This window comes from Oncorhynchus mykiss, unplaced genomic scaffold, assembly GCF_013265735.2.
Source record: "Oncorhynchus mykiss isolate Arlee unplaced genomic scaffold, USDA_OmykA_1.1 un_scaffold_140, whole genome shotgun sequence".
In the NCBI taxonomy this organism is placed as follows: Eukaryota; Metazoa; Chordata; class Actinopteri; order Salmoniformes; family Salmonidae; genus Oncorhynchus; species Oncorhynchus mykiss.
The window spans coordinates 480,001-499,960 of NW_023493664.1; the positions used below are offsets into that span (position 1 = coordinate 480,001).

Consider the following 19,960-nt stretch of genomic DNA (forward strand, 5'->3'; position numbering starts at 1 on the left):
TCAACATGGAACCTATCAGGGAGAGAGAGAGGGTCAACATGGAACCTATCAGGGAGAGTCAACATGGAACCTATCAGGAAAAGATGGAGGGTCAACATGGAACCTATCAGGGAGAGAGAGAGGGTCAACATGGAACCTATCAGGGAGAGTCAACATGGAACCTATCAGGGAGAGAGGGAGGGTCAACATGGAACCTATCAGGGAGAGAGAGAGGGTCAACATGGAACCTATCAGGGAGAGTCAACATGGAACCTATCAGGGAGAGAGGGAGGGTCAACATGGAACCTATCAGGGAGAGAGAGAGGGTCAACATGGAACCTATCAGGGAGAGTCAACATGGAACCTATCAGGAAAAGATGGAGGGTCAACATGGAACCTATCAGGGAGAGTCAACATGGAACCTATCAGGGAGAGAGGGAGGGTCAACATGGAACCAATCAGGGAGAGAGGGAGGGTCACCTGTACCTCATGGTTGTACGTACCTGTCATCAGTCTGTTGCAGGAACTCCTTCAGCCCTTCAAACTTACACAGGTCCAGATGGGTAGAATACGTATCCTGGTTACCGATAAACGCACATCTGAGGAGAAGGAGAGAGAGAGGGGTCAGACAGGGGGAGAGAGAGGGGTCAGACAGGGGGTCAGACAGGGAGAGAGAGGGGTCAGACAGGGGGTCTGACAGGGGGTCCAGATGGGTAGAATACGTATCCTGGTTACCGATAAACGCACATCTGAGGAGAAGGAGAGAGAGGGGTCAGACAGGGGGAGAGAGAGAGGTCAGACAGGGGGAGAGAGAGGGGTCAGACAGGGGGTCAGACAGGGGGTCTGACAGGGGGTCCAGATGGGTAGAATACGTATCCTGGTTACCGATAAACGCACATCTGAGGAGAAGGAGAGAGAGAGGGGTCAGACAGGGGGAGAGAGGGGTCAGACAGGGGGTCAGACAGGGGGAGAGAGAGGGGTCAGACAGGGGGTCAGACAGGGGGTCAGACAGGGGGTCCAGATGGGTAGAATACGTATCCTGGTTACCGATAAACGCACATCTGAGGAGAAGGAGAGAGAGGGGTCAGACAGGGGGTCAGACAGGGGGAGAGAGAGGGGTCAGACAGGGGGTCAGACAGGGGGTCAGACAGGGGGTCCAGATGGGTAGAATACATATCCTGGTTACCGATAAACGCACATCTGAGGAGAAGGAGAGAGAGGGGTCAGACAGGGGGTCAGACAGGGGGAGAGAGAGAGGTCAGACAGGGGGTCAGACAGGGGGTCAGACAGGGGGTCCAGATGGGTAGAATACGTATCCTGGTTACCGATAAACGCACATCTGAGGAGAAGGAGAGAGAGGGGTCAGACAGGGGGTCAGACAGGGAGAGGGAGAGGGGTCAGACAGGGGGAGAGAGAGGGGTCAGACAGGGGGAGAGAGAGAGGGGTCAGACAGGGGGTCCAGATGGGTAGAATACGTATCCTGGTTACCGATAAACGCACATCTGAGGAGAAGGAGAGAGAGAGGGGTCAGACAGGGGGTCAGACAGGGGGTCAGACAGGGAGAGGGAGAGGGGTCAGACAGGGGGAGAGAGTGGGGTCAGACAGGGGGTCTGACAGGGGGTCCAGATGGGTAGAATACGTATCCTGGTTACCGATAAACGCACATCTGAGGAGAAGGAGAGAGAGAGGGGTCAAACAGGGGGAGAGAGAGGGGTCAGACAGGGGGTCAGACAGGGAGAGGGAGAGGGGTCAGACAGGGGGAGAGAGAGGGGTCAGACAGGGGGAGAGAGAGGGGTCAGACAGGGGGAGAGAGAGGGAGAGAGAGAGGGGTCAGACAGGGGGAGAGAGAGGGGTCAGACAGGGGGTCAGACAGGGGGAGAGAGGGGGGTCAGACTGGGGGTCAGACAGGGGGAGAGAGAGGGGTCAGACAGGGGGTCAGACAGGGAGAGAGAGAGGGGTCAGACAGGGGGAGAGAAAGGGGTCAGACAGGGGGTCAGACAGGGAGAGAGAGGGTGGTCAGATAGGGGGTGTCAGACAGGGGGAGTCAGACAGGGGGTCAGACAGGGGGTCAGACAGGGGGTCCAGATGGGTGGAATACGTATCCTGGTTACCGATAAACGCACATCTGAGGAGAAGGAGAGAGAGGGGTCAGACAGGGGGTCAGACAGGGAGAGGGAGAGGGGTCAGACAGGGGGAGAGAGAGGGGTCAGACAGGGGGTCAAACAGGGGGTCAGACAGGGGGAGAGAGGGGTCAGACAGGGAGAGAGAGAGGGGTCAGACAGGGGGTCAAACAGGGGGTCAGACAGGGGGAGAGAGGGGTCAGACAGGGGGAGAGAGAGGGGTCAAACAGGGGGTCAAACAGGGGGTCAGACAGGGGGAGAGAGGGGTCAGACAGGGAGAGAGAGAGGGGTCAGACAGGGGGTCAAACAGGGGGTCAGACAGGGGGAGAGAGGGGTCAGACAGGGGGAGTCAGACAGGGGGTCAAACAGGGGGTCAGACAGGGAGACAGAGGGGTCAGACAGGGGGAGAGAGAGGGGTCAAACAGGGGGTCAGACAGGGGGTCAGACAGGGGGTCCAGATGTGTGGAATACGTATCCTGGTTACCGATAAACGCACATCTGAGAAGGAGGGGTGGGGTTAGACAGGGGGTCGGGGGGGGTCAGGGAAGGGGTCAGATATGAGGTCAGGGGGAGGTCAGGGAGGGGGGGTCAGACATGAGGTCAGGGGGGGGTCAGGGAGGGGGGGGTCAGACATGAGGTCAGGGGGGGGGGGTCAGGGAGGGGGTCAGACATGAGGTCAGGGGGTCGGTCAGGGAGGGGTTCAGACATGAGGTCAGGGGGTCGGTCAGGGAGGGGTTCAGACATGAGGTCAGGGGGTCGGTGTGTGTTTATACTTTATGTTCTGGATGATTCCCACCCTGTGGTTATATCCTGTCAGAGAGTATTCCCACCCTGTGGTTATATCCTGTCAGAGAGTATTCCCACCCTGTGGTTATATCATATCAGAGAGTATTCCCACCCTGTGGTTATATCCTATCAGAGAGTATTCCCACCCTGTGGTTATATCCTACCAGAGAGTATTCCCACCCTGTGGTTATATCCTATCAGAGAGTGTTCCCACCCTGTGGTTATATCCTATCAGAGAGTATTCCCACCCTGTGGTTATATCCTATCAGAGAGTATTCCCACCCTGTGGTTATATCCTACCAGAGAGTATTCCCACCCTGTGGTTATATCCTATCAGAGAGTATTCCCACCCTGTGGTTATATCCTATCAGAGAGTATTCCCACCCTGTGGTTATATCCTATCAGAGAGTGTTCCCACCCTGTGGTTATATCCTATCAGAGAGTGTTCCCACCCTGTGGTTATATCCTATCAGAGAGTATTCCCACCCTGTGGTTCTATCCTACCAGAGAGTATTCCCACCCTGTGGTTATATCCTACCAGAGAGTATTCCCACCCTGTGGTTATATCCTATCAGAGAGTATTCCCACCCTGTGGTTCTATCCTACCAGAGAGTATTCCCACCCTGTGGTTCTATCCTACCAGAGAGTATTCCCACCCTGTGGTTATATCCTATCAGAGAGTATTCCCACCCTGTGGTTATATCCTATCAGAGAGTATTCCCACCCTGTGTTTATATCCTATCAGAGAGTATTCCCACCCTGTGGTTATATCCTAGTTATATCCTATATCCTATATCCTATCCTATCTACAGTGACTGACTCAATGCTGTTCTGAGAGGAAGAGCGAGGACGTGCTACATGTCCCAGACCTGCTGTTTTCAACTCTCTAGAGACAGCAGGAGCGGTAGAGATACTCTGAATGCTCGGCTATGAAAAGCCAACTGACATTTACTCCTGATTTGCTGACTTGCTGCACCCTCGACAACTACTGTGATTATTATTATTTGACCCTGCTGGTCATCTATGAACATTTGAACATCTTGGCCATGTTCTGTTATAATCTCCACCCGGCACAGCCAGAAGAGGACTGGCCACCCCACATAGCCTGGTTCCTCTCTAGGTTTCTTCCTAGGTTCTGGCCTTTCTAGGGAGTTTTTCCTAGCCACCGTGCTTCTACACCTGCATTGCTTGCTGTTTGGGGTTTTAGGCTGGGTTTCTGTACAGCACTTTGAGATATCAGCTGATGTACGAAGGGCTATATAAATACATTTGATTTGTACATTTCCCATTGTCCGGCGCCAAATTTTCCTGACGGAAACCCTGGTGTGTGTGTGTGTGTGTGTGTGTGTGTGTGAGCGCGACCTACCCGTATTTGGAGTGAGGGCACTTGATGTGTTCACATTCCTTAAGGTGTCCCTCTAGGTTCATGGTGAGTAGAGGAGGGCAGGAGGGGTTGTTGGGACAGCGCACTGGACGGTAGTCACAGCTCACCTCGTGCTCCCTGCAGGTCAGAGGTCAACATCAGGTCACAGCAAAAGGGGATTGTTTCCCTCCGACGTCTAAACAGCAAAGAGGATCGTTTCCCTCCGACGTCTAACCAGCAAAGGGACAGTTCCCTGAAACGTCTAACCGGCAAAGGGGACCGTTTCCCTGAAACGTCTAACCGGCAAAGGGTATCGTTTCCCTCCGACGTCTAACCAGCAAAGGGGATCGTTTCCCTCCGACGTCTAACCAGCAAAGGGGATCGTTTCCCTCCGACGTCTAACCAGCAAAGGGGATCGTTTCCCTCCGACGTCTAACCAGCAAAGGGAATCGTTCCCTCCAACGTCTAACCAGCAAAGGGGATTGTTCCCTGAAACGTCTAACCAGCAAAGGGGATCGTTCCCTCCTACGTCTAACCAGCAAAGGGATCGTTTCCCTCCTACTTATAACCAGCAAAGGGATCGTTCCCTGAAACGTCTAACCGGCAAAGGGATCGTTTCCCTGAAACGTCTAACCGGCAAAGGGGATTGTTTCCCTCCGACGTCTAACCGGCAAAGGGGATCGTTTCCCTCCGACGTCTAACCAGCAAAGGGGATCGTTTCCCTGAAACGTCTAACCGGCAAAGGGATCGTTCCCTGAAACGACTAACCGGCAAAGGGGACCGTTTCCCTGAAACGTCTAACCAGCAAAGGGGATCTTTCCCTCCAACGTCTAACCAGCAAAGGGGATTGTTCCCTGAAACGTCTAACCAACAAAGGGGATTGTTTCCCTCCGACGTCTAACCAGCAAAGGGGATCGTTTCCCTGAAACGTCTAACCAGCAAAGGGGATCGTTCCCTCCTACGTCTAACCAGCAAAGGGATCGTTTCCCTCCTACTTATAACCAGCAAAGGGACCGTTCCCTGAAACGTCTAACCGGCAAAGGGATCGTTTCCCTGAAACGTCTAACCGGCAAAGGGGATTGTTTCCCTCCGACGTCTAACCAGCAAAGGGGACCGTTTCCCTGAAACGTCTAACCGGCAAAGGGTATCGTTTCCCTCCGACGTCTAACCAGCAAAGGGGATCGTTTCCCTCCGACGTCTAACCAGCAAAGGGGATCGTTTCCCTCCGACGTCTAACCAGCAAAGGGGATCGTTTCCCTCCGACGTCTAACCAGCAAAGGGGATTGTTCCCTGAAACGTCTAACCAGCAAAGGGGATCGTTCCCTCCAACGTCTAACCAGCAAAGGGGATTGTTCCCTGAAACGTCTAACCAGCAAAGGGGATCGTTCCCTTCTACGTCTAACCAGCAAAGGGATCGTTTCCCTCCTACTTATAACCAGCAAAGGGATCGTTCCCTGAAACGTCTAACCGGCAAAGGGATCGTTTCCCTGAAACGTCTAACCGGCAAAGGGGATTGTTTCCCTCCGACGTCTAACCGGCAAAGGGGATCGTTTCCCTCCGACGTCTAACCGGCAAAGGGGATCGTTTCCCTGAAACGTCTAACCGGCAAAGGGATCGTTCCCTGAAACGTCTAACCGGCAAAGGGGACCGTTTCCCTGAAACGTCTAACCAGCAAAGGGGATCGTTCCCTCCAACGTCTAACCAGCAAAGGGGATTGTTCCCTGAAACGTCTAACCAACAATGGGGATTGTTTCCCTCCGACGTCTAACCAGCAAAGGGGATCGTTTCCCTGAAACGTCTAACCAGCAAAGGGGATCGTTCCCTCCTACGTCTAACCAGCAAAGGGATCGTTTCCCTCCTACTTATAACCAGCAAAGGGATCGTTTCCCTCCTACTTATAACCAGCAAAGGGATCGTTCCCTGAAACGTCTAACCGGCAAAGGGATCGTTTCCCTGAAACGTCTAACCGGCAAAGGGGATTGTTTCCCTCCAACGTCTAACCGGCAAAGGGGATCGTTTCCCTCCGACGTCTAACCAGCAAAGGGGATCGTTTCCCTGAAACGTCTAACCGGCAAAGGGATCGTTCCCTGAAACGTCTAACCGGCAAAGGGATCGTTTCCCTGAAACGTCTAACCGGCAAAGGGGATTGTTTCCCTCCGACGTCTAACCAGGAAAGGGGACCGTTTCCCTCCGACGTCTAACCAGCAAAGGGGATCGTTTCCCTCCGACGTCTAACCAGCAAAGGGGATTGTTCCCTGAAACGTCTAACCAGCAAAGGGGATCGTTTCCCTGAAACGTCTAACCGGCAAAGGGATCGTTCCCTGAAACGTCTAACCGGCAAAGGGATCGTTCCCTGAAACGACTAACCGGCAAAGGGGATCATTTCCCTGAAACGTCTAACCAGCAAAGGGGATCTTTCCCTCCAACGTCTAACCAGCAAAGGGGATTGTTCCCTGAAACGTCTAACCAACAAAGGGGATTGTTTCCCTCCGACGTCTAACCAGCAAAGGGGATCGTTTCCCTGAAACGTCTAACCAGCAAAGGGGATCGTTCCCTCCTACGTCTAACCAGCAAAGGGATCGTTTCCCTCCTACTTATAACCAGCAAAGGGACCGTTCCCTGAAACGTCTAACCGGCAAAGGGATCGTTTCCCTGAAACGTCTAACCGGCAAAGGGGATTGTTTCCCTCCGACGTCTAACCAGCAAAGGGGACCGTTTCCCTGAAACGTCTAACCGGCAAAGGGTATCGTTTCCCTCCGACGTGTAACCAGCAAAGGGGATCGTTTCCCTCCGACGTCTAACCAGCAAAGGGGATCGTTTCCCTCCGACGTCTAACCAGCAAAGGGGATCGTTTCCCTCCGACGTCTAACCAGCAAAGGGGATTGTTCCCTGAAACGTCTAACCAGCAAAGGGGATCGTTCCCTCCAACGTCTAACCAGCAAAGGGGATTGTTCCCTGAAACGTCTAACCAGCAAAGGGGATCGTTCCCTCCAACGTCTAACCAGCAAAGGGGATTGTTCCCTGAAACGTCTAACCAACAATGGGGATTGTTTCCCTCCGACGTCTAACCAGCAAAGGGGATCGTTTCCCTGAAACGTCTAACCAGCAAAGGGGATCGTTTCCCTCCTACTTATAACCAGCAAAGGGATCGTTCCCTGAAACGTCTAACCGGCAAAGGGATCGTTTCCCTGAAACGTCTAACCGGCAAAGGGGATTGTTTCCCTCCGACGTCTAACCGGCAAAGGGGATCGTTTCCCTCCGACGTCTAACCGGCAAAGGGGATCGTTTCCCTGAAACGTCTAACCGGCAAAGGGATCGTTCCCTGAAACGTCTAACCGGCAAAGGGGACCGTTTCCCTGAAACGTCTAACCAGCAAAGGGGATCGTTCCCTCCAACGTCTAACCAGCAAAGGGGATTGTTCCCTGAAACGTCTAACCAACAATGGGGATTGTTTCCCTCCGACGTCTAACCAGCAAAGGGGATCGTTTCCCTGAAACGTCTAACCAGCAAAGGGGATCGTTCCCTCCTACGTCTAACCAGCAAAGGGATCGTTTCCCTCCTACTTATAACCAGCAAAGGGATCGTTTCCCTCCTACTTATAACCAGCAAAGGGATCGTTCCCTGAAACGTCTAACCGGCAAAGGGATCGTTTCCCTGAAACGTCTAACCGGCAAAGGGGATTGTTTCCCTCCGACGTCTAACCGGCAAAGGGGATCGTTTCCCTCCGACGTCTAACCAGCAAAGGGGATCGTTTCCCTGAAACGTCTAACCGGCAAAGGGATCGTTCCCTGAAACGTCTAACCGGCAAAGGGATCGTTTCCCTGAAACGTCTAACCGGCAAAGGGGATTGTTTCCCTCCGACGTCTAACCAGGAAAGGGGACCGTTTCCCTGAAACGTCTAACCGGCAAAGGGTATCGTTTCCCTCCGACGTCTAACCAGCAAAGGGGATCGTTTCCCTCCGACGTCTAACCAGCAAAGGGGATCGTTTCCCTCCGACGTCTAACCAGCAAAGGGGATTGTTCCCTGAAACGTCTAACCAGCAAAGGGGATCGTTCCCTCCAACGTCTAACCAGCAAAGGGGATTGTTCCCTGAAACGTCTAACCAGCAAAGGGGATTGTTCCCTGAAACGTCTAACCAGCAAAGGGGATCGTTCCCTCCTACGTCTAACCAGCAAAGGGATCGTTTCCCTCCTACTTATAACCAGCAAAGGGATCGTTCCCTGAAACGTCTAACCGGCAAAGGGATCGTTTCCCTGAAACGTCTAACCGGCAAAGGGGATTGTTTTCCTCCGACGTCTAACCGGCAAAGGGGATCGTTTCCCTCCGACGTCTAACCGGCAAAGGGGATCGTTTCCCTGAAACGTCTAACCGGCAAAGGGATCGTTCCCTGAAACGTCTAACCGGCAAAGGGGACCGTTTCCCTGAAACGTCTAACCAGCAAAGGGGATCGTTCCCTCCAACGTCTAACCAGCAAAGGGGATTGTTCCCTGAAACGTCTAACCAACAATGGGGATTGTTTCCCTCCGACGTCTAACCAGCAAAGGGGATCGTTTCCCTGAAACGTCTAACCAGCAAAGGGGATCGTTCCCTCCTACGTCTAACCAGCAAAGGGATCGTTTCCCTCCTACTTATAACCAGCAAAGGGATCGTTTCCCTCCTACTTATAACCAGCAAAGGGATCGTTCCCTGAAACGTCTAACCGGCAAAGGGATCGTTTCCCTGAAACGTCTAACCGGCAAAGGGGATTGTTTCCCTCCGACGTCTAACCGGCAAAGGGGATCGTTTCCCTCCGACGTCTAACCAGCAAAGGGACAGTTCCCTGAAACGTCTAACCGGCAAAGGGGACCGTTCCCTGAAACGTCTAACCAGCAAAGGGGATCGTTCCCTCCTACGTCTAACCAGCAAAGGGATCGTTTCCCTCCTACTTATAACCAGCAAAGGGATCGTTCCCTGAAACGTCTAACCGGCAAAGGGATCGTTTCCCTGAAACGTCTAACCGGCAAAGGGGATTGTTTCCCTCCGACGTCTAACCGGCAAAGGGGATCGTTTCCCTCCGACGTCTAACCAGCAAAGGGGATCGTTTCCCTGAAACGTCTAACCGGCAAAGGGATCGTTCCCTGAAACGACTAACCGGCAAAGGGGACCGTTTCCCTGAAACGTCTAACCAGCAAAGGGGATCTTTCCCTCCAACGTCTAACCAGCAAAGGGGATTGTTCCCTGAAACGTCTAACCAACAAAGGGGATTGTTTCCCTCCGACGTCTAACCAGCAAAGGGGATCGTTTCCCTGAAACGTCTAACCAGCAAAGGGGATCGTTCCCTCCTACGTCTAACCAGCAAAGGGATCGTTTCCCTCCTACTTATAACCAGCAAAGGGACCGTTCCCTGAAACGTCTAACCGGCAAAGGGATCGTTTCCCTGAAACGTCTAACCGGCAAAGGGGATTGTTTCCCTCCGACGTCTAACCAGCAAAGGGGACCGTTTCCCTGAAACGTCTAACCGGCAAAGGGTATCGTTTCCCTCCGACGTCTAACCAGCAAAGGGGATCGTTTCCCTCCGACGTCTAACCAGCAAAGGGGATCGTTTCCCTCCGACGTCTAACCAGCAAAGGGGATCGTTTCCCTCCGACGTCTAACCAGCAAAGGGGATTGTTCCCTGAAACGTCTAACCAGCAAAGGGGATCGTTCCCTCCAACGTCTAACCAGCAAAGGGGATTGTTCCCTGAAACGTCTAACCAGCAAAGGGGATCGTTCCCTTCTACGTCTAACCAGCAAAGGGATCGTTTCCCTCCTACTTATAACCAGCAAAGGGATCGTTCCCTGAAACGTCTAACCGGCAAAGGGATCGTTTCCCTGAAACGTCTAACCGGCAAAGGGGATTGTTTCCCTCCGACGTCTAACCGGCAAAGGGGATCGTTTCCCTCCGACGTCTAACCGGCAAAGGGGATCGTTTCCCTGAAACGTCTAACCGGCAAAGGGATCGTTCCCTGAAACGTCTAACCGGCAAAGGGGACCGTTTCCCTGAAACGTCTAACCAGCAAAGGGGATCGTTCCCTCCAACGTCTAACCAGCAAAGGGGATTGTTCCCTGAAACGTCTAACCAACAATGGGGATTGTTTCCCTCCGACGTCTAACCAGCAAAGGGGATCGTTTCCCTGAAACGTCTAACCAGCAAAGGGGATCGTTCCCTCCTACGTCTAACCAGCAAAGGGATCGTTTCCCTCCTACTTATAACCAGCAAAGGGATCGTTTCCCTCCTACTTATAACCAGCAAAGGGATCGTTCCCTGAAACGTCTAACCGGCAAAGGGATCGTTTCCCTGAAACGTCTAACCGGCAAAGGGGATTGTTTCCCTCCAACGTCTAACCGGCAAAGGGGATCGTTTCCCTCCGACGTCTAACCAGCAAAGGGGATCGTTTCCCTGAAACGTCTAACCGGCAAAGGGATCGTTCCCTGAAACGTCTAACCGGCAAAGGGATCGTTTCCCTGAAACGTCTAACCGGCAAAGGGGATTGTTTCCCTCCGACGTCTAACCAGGAAAGGGGACCGTTTCCCTCCGACGTCTAACCAGCAAAGGGGATCGTTTCCCTCCGACGTCTAACCAGCAAAGGGGATTGTTCCCTGAAACGTCTAACCAGCAAAGGGGATCGTTTCCCTGAAACGTCTAACCGGCAAAGGGATCGTTCCCTGAAACGTCTAACCGGCAAAGGGATCGTTCCCTGAAACGACTAACCGGCAAAGGGGATCATTTCCCTGAAACGTCTAACCAGCAAAGGGGATCTTTCCCTCCAACGTCTAACCAGCAAAGGGGATTGTTCCCTGAAACGTCTAACCAACAAAGGGGATTGTTTCCCTCCGACGTCTAACCAGCAAAGGGGATCGTTTCCCTGAAACGTCTAACCAGCAAAGGGGATCGTTCCCTCCTACGTCTAACCAGCAAAGGGATCGTTTCCCTCCTACTTATAACCAGCAAAGGGACCGTTCCCTGAAACGTCTAACCGGCAAAGGGATCGTTTCCCTGAAACGTCTAACCGGCAAAGGGGATTGTTTCCCTCCGACGTCTAACCAGCAAAGGGGACCGTTTCCCTGAAACGTCTAACCGGCAAAGGGTATCGTTTCCCTCCGACGTGTAACCAGCAAAGGGGATCGTTTCCCTCCGACGTCTAACCAGCAAAGGGGATCGTTTCCCTCCGACGTCTAACCAGCAAAGGGGATCGTTTCCCTCCGACGTCTAACCAGCAAAGGGGATTGTTCCCTGAAACGTCTAACCAGCAAAGGGGATCGTTCCCTCCAACGTCTAACCAGCAAAGGGGATTGTTCCCTGAAACGTCTAACCAGCAAAGGGGATCGTTCCCTCCAACGTCTAACCAGCAAAGGGGATTGTTCCCTGAAACGTCTAACCAACAATGGGGATTGTTTCCCTCCGACGTCTAACCAGCAAAGGGGATCGTTTCCCTGAAACGTCTAACCAGCAAAGGGGATCGTTTCCCTCCTACTTATAACCAGCAAAGGGATCGTTCCCTGAAACGTCTAACCGGCAAAGGGATCGTTTCCCTGAAACGTCTAACCGGCAAAGGGGATTGTTTCCCTCCGACGTCTAACCGGCAAAGGGGATCGTTTCCCTCCGACGTCTAACCGGCAAAGGGGATCGTTTCCCTGAAACGTCTAACCGGCAAAGGGATCGTTCCCTGAAACGTCTAACCGGCAAAGGGGACCGTTTCCCTGAAACGTCTAACCAGCAAAGGGGATCGTTCCCTCCAACGTCTAACCAGCAAAGGGGATTGTTCCCTGAAACGTCTAACCAACAATGGGGATTGTTTCCCTCCGACGTCTAACCAGCAAAGGGGATCGTTTCCCTGAAACGTCTAACCAGCAAAGGGGATCGTTCCCTCCTACGTCTAACCAGCAAAGGGATCGTTTCCCTCCTACTTATAACCAGCAAAGGGATCGTTTCCCTCCTACTTATAACCAGCAAAGGGATCGTTCCCTGAAACGTCTAACCGGCAAAGGGATCGTTTCCCTGAAACGTCTAACCGGCAAAGGGGATTGTTTCCCTCCGACGTCTAACCGGCAAAGGGGATCGTTTCCCTCCGACGTCTAACCAGCAAAGGGGATCGTTTCCCTGAAACGTCTAACCGGCAAAGGGATCGTTCCCTGAAACGTCTAACCGGCAAAGGGATCGTTTCCCTGAAACGTCTAACCGGCAAAGGGGATTGTTTCCCTCCGACGTCTAACCAGGAAAGGGGACCGTTTCCCTGAAACGTCTAACCGGCAAAGGGTATCGTTTCCCTCCGACGTCTAACCAGCAAAGGGGATCGTTTCCCTCCGACGTCTAACCAGCAAAGGGGATCGTTTCCCTCCGACGTCTAACCAGCAAAGGGGATTGTTCCCTGAAACGTCTAACCAGCAAAGGGGATCGTTCCCTCCAACGTCTAACCAGCAAAGGGGATTGTTCCCTGAAACGTCTAACCAGCAAAGGGGATTGTTCCCTGAAACGTCTAACCAGCAAAGGGGATCGTTCCCTCCTACGTCTAACCAGCAAAGGGATCGTTTCCCTCCTACTTATAACCAGCAAAGGGATCGTTCCCTGAAACGTCTAACCGGCAAAGGGATCGTTTCCCTGAAACGTCTAACCGGCAAAGGGGATTGTTTCCCTCCGACGTCTAACCGGCAAAGGGGATCGTTTCCCTCCGACGTCTAACCGGCAAAGGGGATCGTTTCCCTGAAACGTCTAACCGGCAAAGGGATCGTTCCCTGAAACGTCTAACCGGCAAAGGGGACCGTTTCCCTGAAACGTCTAACCAGCAAAGGGGATCGTTCCCTCCAACGTCTAACCAGCAAAGGGGATTGTTCCCTGAAACGTCTAACCAACAATGGGGATTGTTTCCCTCCGACGTCTAACCAGCAAAGGGGATCGTTTCCCTGAAACGTCTAACCAGCAAAGGGGATCGTTCCCTCCTACGTCTAACCAGCAAAGGGATCGTTTCCCTCCTACTTATAACCAGCAAAGGGATCGTTTCCCTCCTACTTATAACCAGCAAAGGGATCGTTCCCTGAAACGTCTAACCGGCAAAGGGATCGTTTCCCTGAAACGTCTAACCGGCAAAGGGGATTGTTTCCCTCCGACGTCTAACCGGCAAAGGGGATCGTTTCCCTCCGACGTCTAACCAGCAAAGGGGATCGTTTCCCTGAAACGTCTAACCGGCAAAGGGATCGTTCCCTGAAACGTCTAACCGGCAAAGGGGATCGTTTCCCTGAAACGTCTAACCAGCAAAGGGGATCGTTTCCCTGAAACGTCTAACCGGCAAAGGGATCGTTCCCTGAAACGTCTAACCGGCAAAGGGGATCGTTTCCCTGAAACGTCTAACCGGCAAAGGGATCGTACCCCCTGAAACGTCTAACCAGCAAAGGGGATTGTTTCCCTGAAACGTCTAACCAGCAAAGGGATCGTTCCCTGAAACGTCTAACCGGCAAAGGGATTGTTTCCCTGAAACGTCTAACCGGCAAAGGGGATTGTTTCCCTGAAACGTCTAACCAGCAAAGGGGATCATTTCCCTGAAACGTCTAACCAGCAAAGGGGATCATTTCCCTGAAACGTCTAACCAGCAAAGGGGATCGTTTCCCTGAAACGTCTAACCGGCAAAGGGATCGTTTCCCTGAAACGTCTAACCGGCAAAGGGGATCGTTTCCCTGAAACGTCTAACCGGCAAAGGGATCGTTCCCTGAAACGTCTAACCAGCAAAGGGATCGTTCCCTGAAACGTCTAACCGGCAAAGGGATTGTTTCCCTGAAGCGTTTAACCGGCAAAGGGGATCGTTTCCCTGAAACGTCTAACCAGCAAAGGGATCGTTCCCTGAAACGTCTAACCAGCAAAGGGGATCGTTCCCTCCAACGTCTAACCAACAAAGGGGATTGTTTCCCTCCGACGTCTAACCAGCAAAGGGGATCGTTTCCCTGAAACGTCTAACCAGCAAAGGGATCGTTTCCCTGAAACGTCTAACCAGCAAAGGGATCGTTTCCCTGAAACGTCTAACCAGCAAAGGGGATCGTTTCCCTAAAACGTCTAACCAGCAAAGGGGATCGTTTCCCTCCAACGTCTAACCAGCAAAGGGGATCGTTTCCCTGAAACGTCTAACCAGCAAAGGGATCGTTTCCCTGAAACGTCTAACCAGCAAAGGGATCGTTTCCCTGAAACGTCTAACCAGCAAAGGGATCGTTTCCCTGAAACGTCTAACCAGCAAAGGGATCGTTTCCCTGAAACGTCTAACCAGCAAAGCGGATCGTTCCCTCCAACGTCTAACCAACAAAGGGGATTGTTTCCCTCCGACGTCTAGCCAGCAAAGGGATCGTTTCCCTGAAACGTCTAACCAGCAAAGGGGATCGTTTCCCTAAAACGTCTAACCAGCAAAGGGATCGTTTCCCTAAAACGTCTAACCGGCAAAGGGGATCGTTTCCCTGAAACGTCTAACCGGCAAAGGGGATCGTTTCCCTGAAACGTCTAACCGGCAAAGGGGATCGTTTCCCTGAAACGTCTAACCGGCAAAGGGGATAGTTTCCCTGAAACGTCTAACCGGCAAAGGGATCGTATCCCTGAAACGTCTAACCGGCAAAGGGGATTGTTTCCCTGAAACGTCTAACCGGCAAAGGGGATCGTTTCCCTGAAACGTCTAACCGGCAAAGGGGATCGTTTCCCTGAAACGTCTAACCAGCAAAGGGGATCGTTCCCTCCAACGTCTAACCAACAAAGGGGATTGTTTCCCTCCGACGTCTAGCCAGCAAAGGGATCGTTTCCCTGAAACGTCTAACCAGCAAAGGGGATCGTTTCCCTAAAACGTCTAACCAGCAAAGGGATCGTTTCCCTAAAACGTCTAACCGGCAAAGGGGATCGTTTCCCTGAAACGTCTAACCGGCAAAGGGGATCGTTTCCCTGAAACGTCTAACCGGCAAAGGGGATCGTTTCCCTGAAACGTCTAACCGGCAAAGGGGATAGTTTCCCTGAAACGTCTAACCGGCAAAGGGATCGTATCCCTGAAACGTCTAACCGGCAAAGGGGATTGTTTCCCTGAAACGTCTAACCGGCAAAGGGGATCGTTTCCCTGAAACGTCTAACCGGCAAAGGGGATCGTTTCCCTGAAACGTCTAACCAGCAAAGGGGATCGTTCCCTCCTACGTCTAACCAGCAAAGGGATCGTTTCCCTCCTACTTATAACCAGCAAAGGGACCGTTCCCTGAAACGTCTAACCGGCAAAGGGATCGTTTCCCTGAAACGTCTAACCGGCAAAGGGGATTGTTTCCCTCCAACGTCTAACCAGCAAAGGGGACCGTTTCCCTGAAACGTCTAACCGGCAAAGGGTATCGTTTCCCTCCGACGTCTAACCAGCAAAGGGGATCGTTTCCCTCCGACGTCTAACCAGCAAAGGGGATCGTTTCCCTCCGACGTCTAACCAGCAAAGGGGATTGTTCCCTGAAACGTCTAACCAGCAAAGGGGATCGTTCCCTCCAACGTCTAACCAGCAAAGGGGATTGTTCCCTGAAACGTCTAACCAGCAAAGGGGATCGTTCCCTCTTACGTCTAACCAGCAAAGGGATCGTTTCCCTCCTACTTATAACCAGCAAAGGGATCGTTCCCTGAAACGTCTAACCGGCAAAGGGATCGTTTCCCTGAAACGTCTAACCGGCAAAGGGGATTGTTTCCCTCCGACGTCTAACCGGCAAAGGGGATCGTTTCCCTCCGACGTCTAACCGGCAAAGGGGATCGTTTCCCTGAAACGTCTAACCGGCAAAGGGATCGTTCCCTGAAACGTCTAACCGGCAAAGGGGACCGTTTCCCTGAAACGTCTAACCAGCAAAGGGGATCGTTCCCTCCAACGTCTAACCAGCAAAGGGGATTGTTCCCTGAAACGTCTAACCAACAATGGGGATAGTTTCCCTCCGACGTCTAACCAGCAAAGGGGATCGTTTCCCTGAAACGTCTAACCAGCAAAGGGGATCGTTCCCTCCTACGTCTAACCAGCAAAGGGATCGTTTCCCTCCTACTTATAACCAGCAAAGGGATCGTTTCCCTCCTACTTATAACCAGCAAAGGGATCGTTCCCTGAAACGTCTAACCGGCAAAGGGATCGTTTCCCTGAAACGTCTAACCGGCAAAGGGGATTGTTTCCCTCCGACGTCTAACCGGCAAAGGGGATCGTTTCCCTCCGACGTCTAACCAGCAAAGGGGATCGTTTCCCTGAAACGTCTAACCGGCAAAGGGATCGTTCCTTGAAACGTCTAACCGGCAAAGGGGATCGTTTCCCTGAAACGTCTAACCAGCAAAGGGGATCGTTTCCCTGAAACGTCTAACCGGCAAAGGGATCGTTCCCTGAAACGTCTAACCGGCAAAGGGATCGTTCCCTGAAACGTCTAACCGGCAAAGGGGATCGTTTCCCTGAAACGTCTAACCGGCAAAGGGATCGTACCCCCTGAAACGTCTAACCAGCAAAGGGGATTGTTTCCCTGAAACGTCTAACCAGCAAAGGGATCGTTCCCTGAAACGTCTTACCGGCAAAGGGATTGTTTCCCTGAAACGTCTAACCGGCAAAGGGGATTGTTTCCCTGAAACGTCTAACCAGCAAAAGGGATCATTTCCCTGAAACGTCTAACCGGCAAAGGGATTGTTTCCCTGAAACGTTTAACCGGCAAAGGGGATCATTTCCCTGAAACGTCTAACCAGCAAAGGGATCGTTCCCTGAAACGTCTAACCAGCAAAGGGGATCGTTCCCTCCAACGTCTAACCAACAAAGGGGATTGTTTCCCTCCGACGTCTAACCAGCAAAGGGGATCGTTTCCCTGAAACGTCTAACCAGCAAAGGGATCGTTTCCCTGAAACGTCTAACCAGCAAAGGGATCGTTTCCCTGAAACGTCTAACCAGCAAAGGGGATCGTTTCCCTAAAACGTCTAACCAGCAAAGGGGATCGTTTCCCTCCAACGTCTAACCAGCAAAGGGGATCGTTTCCCTCCAACGTCTAACCAGCAAAGGGGATCGTTTCCCTGAAACGTCTAACCAGCAAAGGGATCGTTTCCCTGAAACGTCTAACCAGCAAAGGGATCGTTTCCCTGAAACGTCTAACCAGCAAAGGGATCGTTTCCCTGAAACGTCTAACCAGCAAAGGGGATCGTTCCCTCCAACGTCTAACCAACAAAGGGGATTGTTTCCCTCCGACGTCTAGCCAGCAAAGGGATCGTTTCCCTGAAACGTCTAACCAGCAAAGGGGATCGTTTCCCTAAAACGTCTAACCGGCAAAGGGATCGTTTCCCTAAAACGTCTAACCGGCAAAGGGGATCGTTTCCCTGAAACGTCTAACCGGCAAAGGGGATCGTTTCCCTGAAACGTCTAACCGGCAAAGGGGATCGTTTCCCTGAAACGTCTAACCGGCAAAGGGGATCGTTTCCCTGAAACGTCTAACCGGCAAAGGGGATCGTTTCCCTGAAACGTCTAACCGGCAAAGGGGATAGTTTCCCTGAAACGTCTAACCGGCAAAGGGATCGTTCCCTGAAACGTCTAACCGGCAAAGGGGATCGTTTCCCTGAAATGTCTAACCGGCAAAGGGATCGTATCCCTGAAACGTCTAACCGGCAAAGGGGATCGTTTCCCTGAAACGTCTAACCGGCAAAGGGGATCGTTTCCCTGAAACGTCTAACCGGCAAAGGGGATCGTTTCCCTGAAACGTCTAACCGGCAAAGGGGATCGTTTCCCTGAAACGTCTAACCGGCAAAGGGGATAGTTTCCCTGAAACGTCTAACCGGCAAAGGGATCGTTCCCTGAAACGTCTAACCGGCAAAGGGGATCGTTTCCCTGAAACGTCTAACCGGCAAAGGGATCGTATCCCTGAAACGTCTAACCAGCAAAGGGGATTGTTTCCCTGAAACGTCTAACCAGCAAAGGGATCGTTCCCTGAAACGTCTAACCGGCAAAGGGATCGTTTCCCTGAAACGTTTAACCGGCAAAGGGGATCGTTTCCCTGAAACGTCTAACCGGCAAAGGGGATCGTTTCCCTGAAACGTCTAACCGGCAAAGGGGATCGTTTCCCTGAAACGTCTAACCGGCAAAGGGGATCGTTTCCCTGAAACGTCTAACCGGCAAAGGGGATCGTTTCCCTGAAACGTCTAACCGGCAAAGGGGATCGTTTCCCTGAAACGTCTAACCGGCAAAGGGATCGTTCCCTGAAACGTCTAACCAGCAAAGGGATCGTTTCCCTGAAACGTCTAACCAGCAAAGGGATCGTTTCCCTGAAACGTCTAACCAGCAAAGGGATCGTTTCCCTGAAACGTCTAACCAGCAAAGGGATTGTTTCCCTGAAACGTCTAACCAGCAAAGGGGATCGTTTCCCTAAAACGTCTAACCAGCAAAGGGGACCGTTTCCCTGAAACGTATAACCAGCAAAGGGGATCGTTTCCCTCCGACGTCTAACCGGCAAAGGGGATCGTTTCCCTGAAACGTCTAACCAGCAAAGGGATCGTTTCCCTAAAACGTCTAACCAGCAAAGGGGATCGTTTCCCTGAAACGTCTAACCAGCAAAGGGGATCGTTTCCCTCCGACATCTAACCAGCAAAGGGATCGTTTCCCTCCTACGTCTAACCAGCAAAGGGGTCGTTTCCCTCCGACGTCTAACCAGCAAAGGGATCGTTTCCCTCCTACGTCTAACCAGCAAAGGGATCGTTCCCCTCCGATGTCTAACTAGCAAAGGGGATCGTTCCATCTAAATTCCGGCAGCTATAGACTCGTCTCTGCATCAGACACCTATTGAGGTCTGAGAACATCTGACCAACGTTTAGATTTTTAGAGTGAACTGTCCTTTTAAAAAATCACAACGGCACAATAACTAACTAAACAAAAGTAACATGTCAAAATGCATTGACATTTCAAGCCCTTACTTGCGTGTGGTGAGCTTGATGGTGAAAGGACAGCCCATTGGATCAACCTCAAAGTTCCCAGGTCCTCCCATCTTAGGTGTCCCTTCACCCCGACTAGCAGCAGTGCCTCCTCCGGCCCCGTTAGGGGAAGCCCCTCCTCCGGCCCCGTTAGGGGAAGTGGGGGTGGTGTTTAAGAGCCGGCAGCCGTATTTACAGTGGATAAACAGCTCTCCTATCTGTTCTGCTACAGCTATGTTGTTCACCACCACCGTCAACTTAGCCGTGTCCACCGGACACTTATCTAGAGGAGGGGAGAGAGGGAGAGAACAGGGAGGAGGAGGGGAGGGGTGGAGGAGGGGAGAGAGGGAGAGAACAGGGAGGAGGAGGGGAGGGGTGGAGGAGGGGAGAGAGGGAGAGAACAGGGAGGAGGAGGGGAGGGGTGGAGGAGGGGAGAGAACAGGGAGAGAACAGGGAGGAGGAGGGGGAGAGAGGGAGAGAGGGAGAGAACAGGGAGGAGGAGGGGAGGGGTGGAGGAGGGGAGAGAACAGGGAGAGAACAGGGAGGAGGAGGGGAGGGGTGGAGGAAGGGAGAGAGGGAGAGAACAGGGAGGAGGAGGGGAGGGGTGGAGGAGGGGAGAGAGGGAGAGAACAGGGAGGAGGAGGAGAGGGGTGGAGGAGGGGAGAGAGGGAGAGAACAGGGAGGAGGAGGGGGAGAGAGGGAGAGAGGGAGAGAACAGGGAGGAGGAGGGGAGGGGTGGAGGAGGGGAGAGAACAGGGAGAGAACAGGGAGGAGGAGGGGAGGGGTGGAGGAGGGGAGAGAAC

The 19,960-nt window shown here is 52.7% G+C and overlaps 1 protein-coding gene across 3 annotated transcripts in view; it reads right to left on the bottom strand.

Moving 5' to 3' along the window:
• LOC110511701 (E3 ubiquitin-protein ligase TRAF7) overlaps nucleotides 1-19,960 on the bottom strand; it is a 65,973-nt gene that overhangs the window by 33,501 nt on the left and 12,512 nt on the right. For all 3 annotated transcript variants that reach the window (XM_036972303.1, XM_036972304.1, XM_036972305.1), the window contains exons 7-9: nucleotides 19,161-19,440; nucleotides 4,252-4,386; nucleotides 483-578 (exon numbers count right to left, since the gene is read on the bottom strand). In XM_036972303.1, the coding sequence (XP_036828198.1) occupies nucleotides 483-578; nucleotides 4,252-4,386; nucleotides 19,161-19,440 (511 nt within the window). The remainder of the gene's footprint in view (nucleotides 1-482; nucleotides 579-4,251; nucleotides 4,387-19,160; nucleotides 19,441-19,960) is intronic.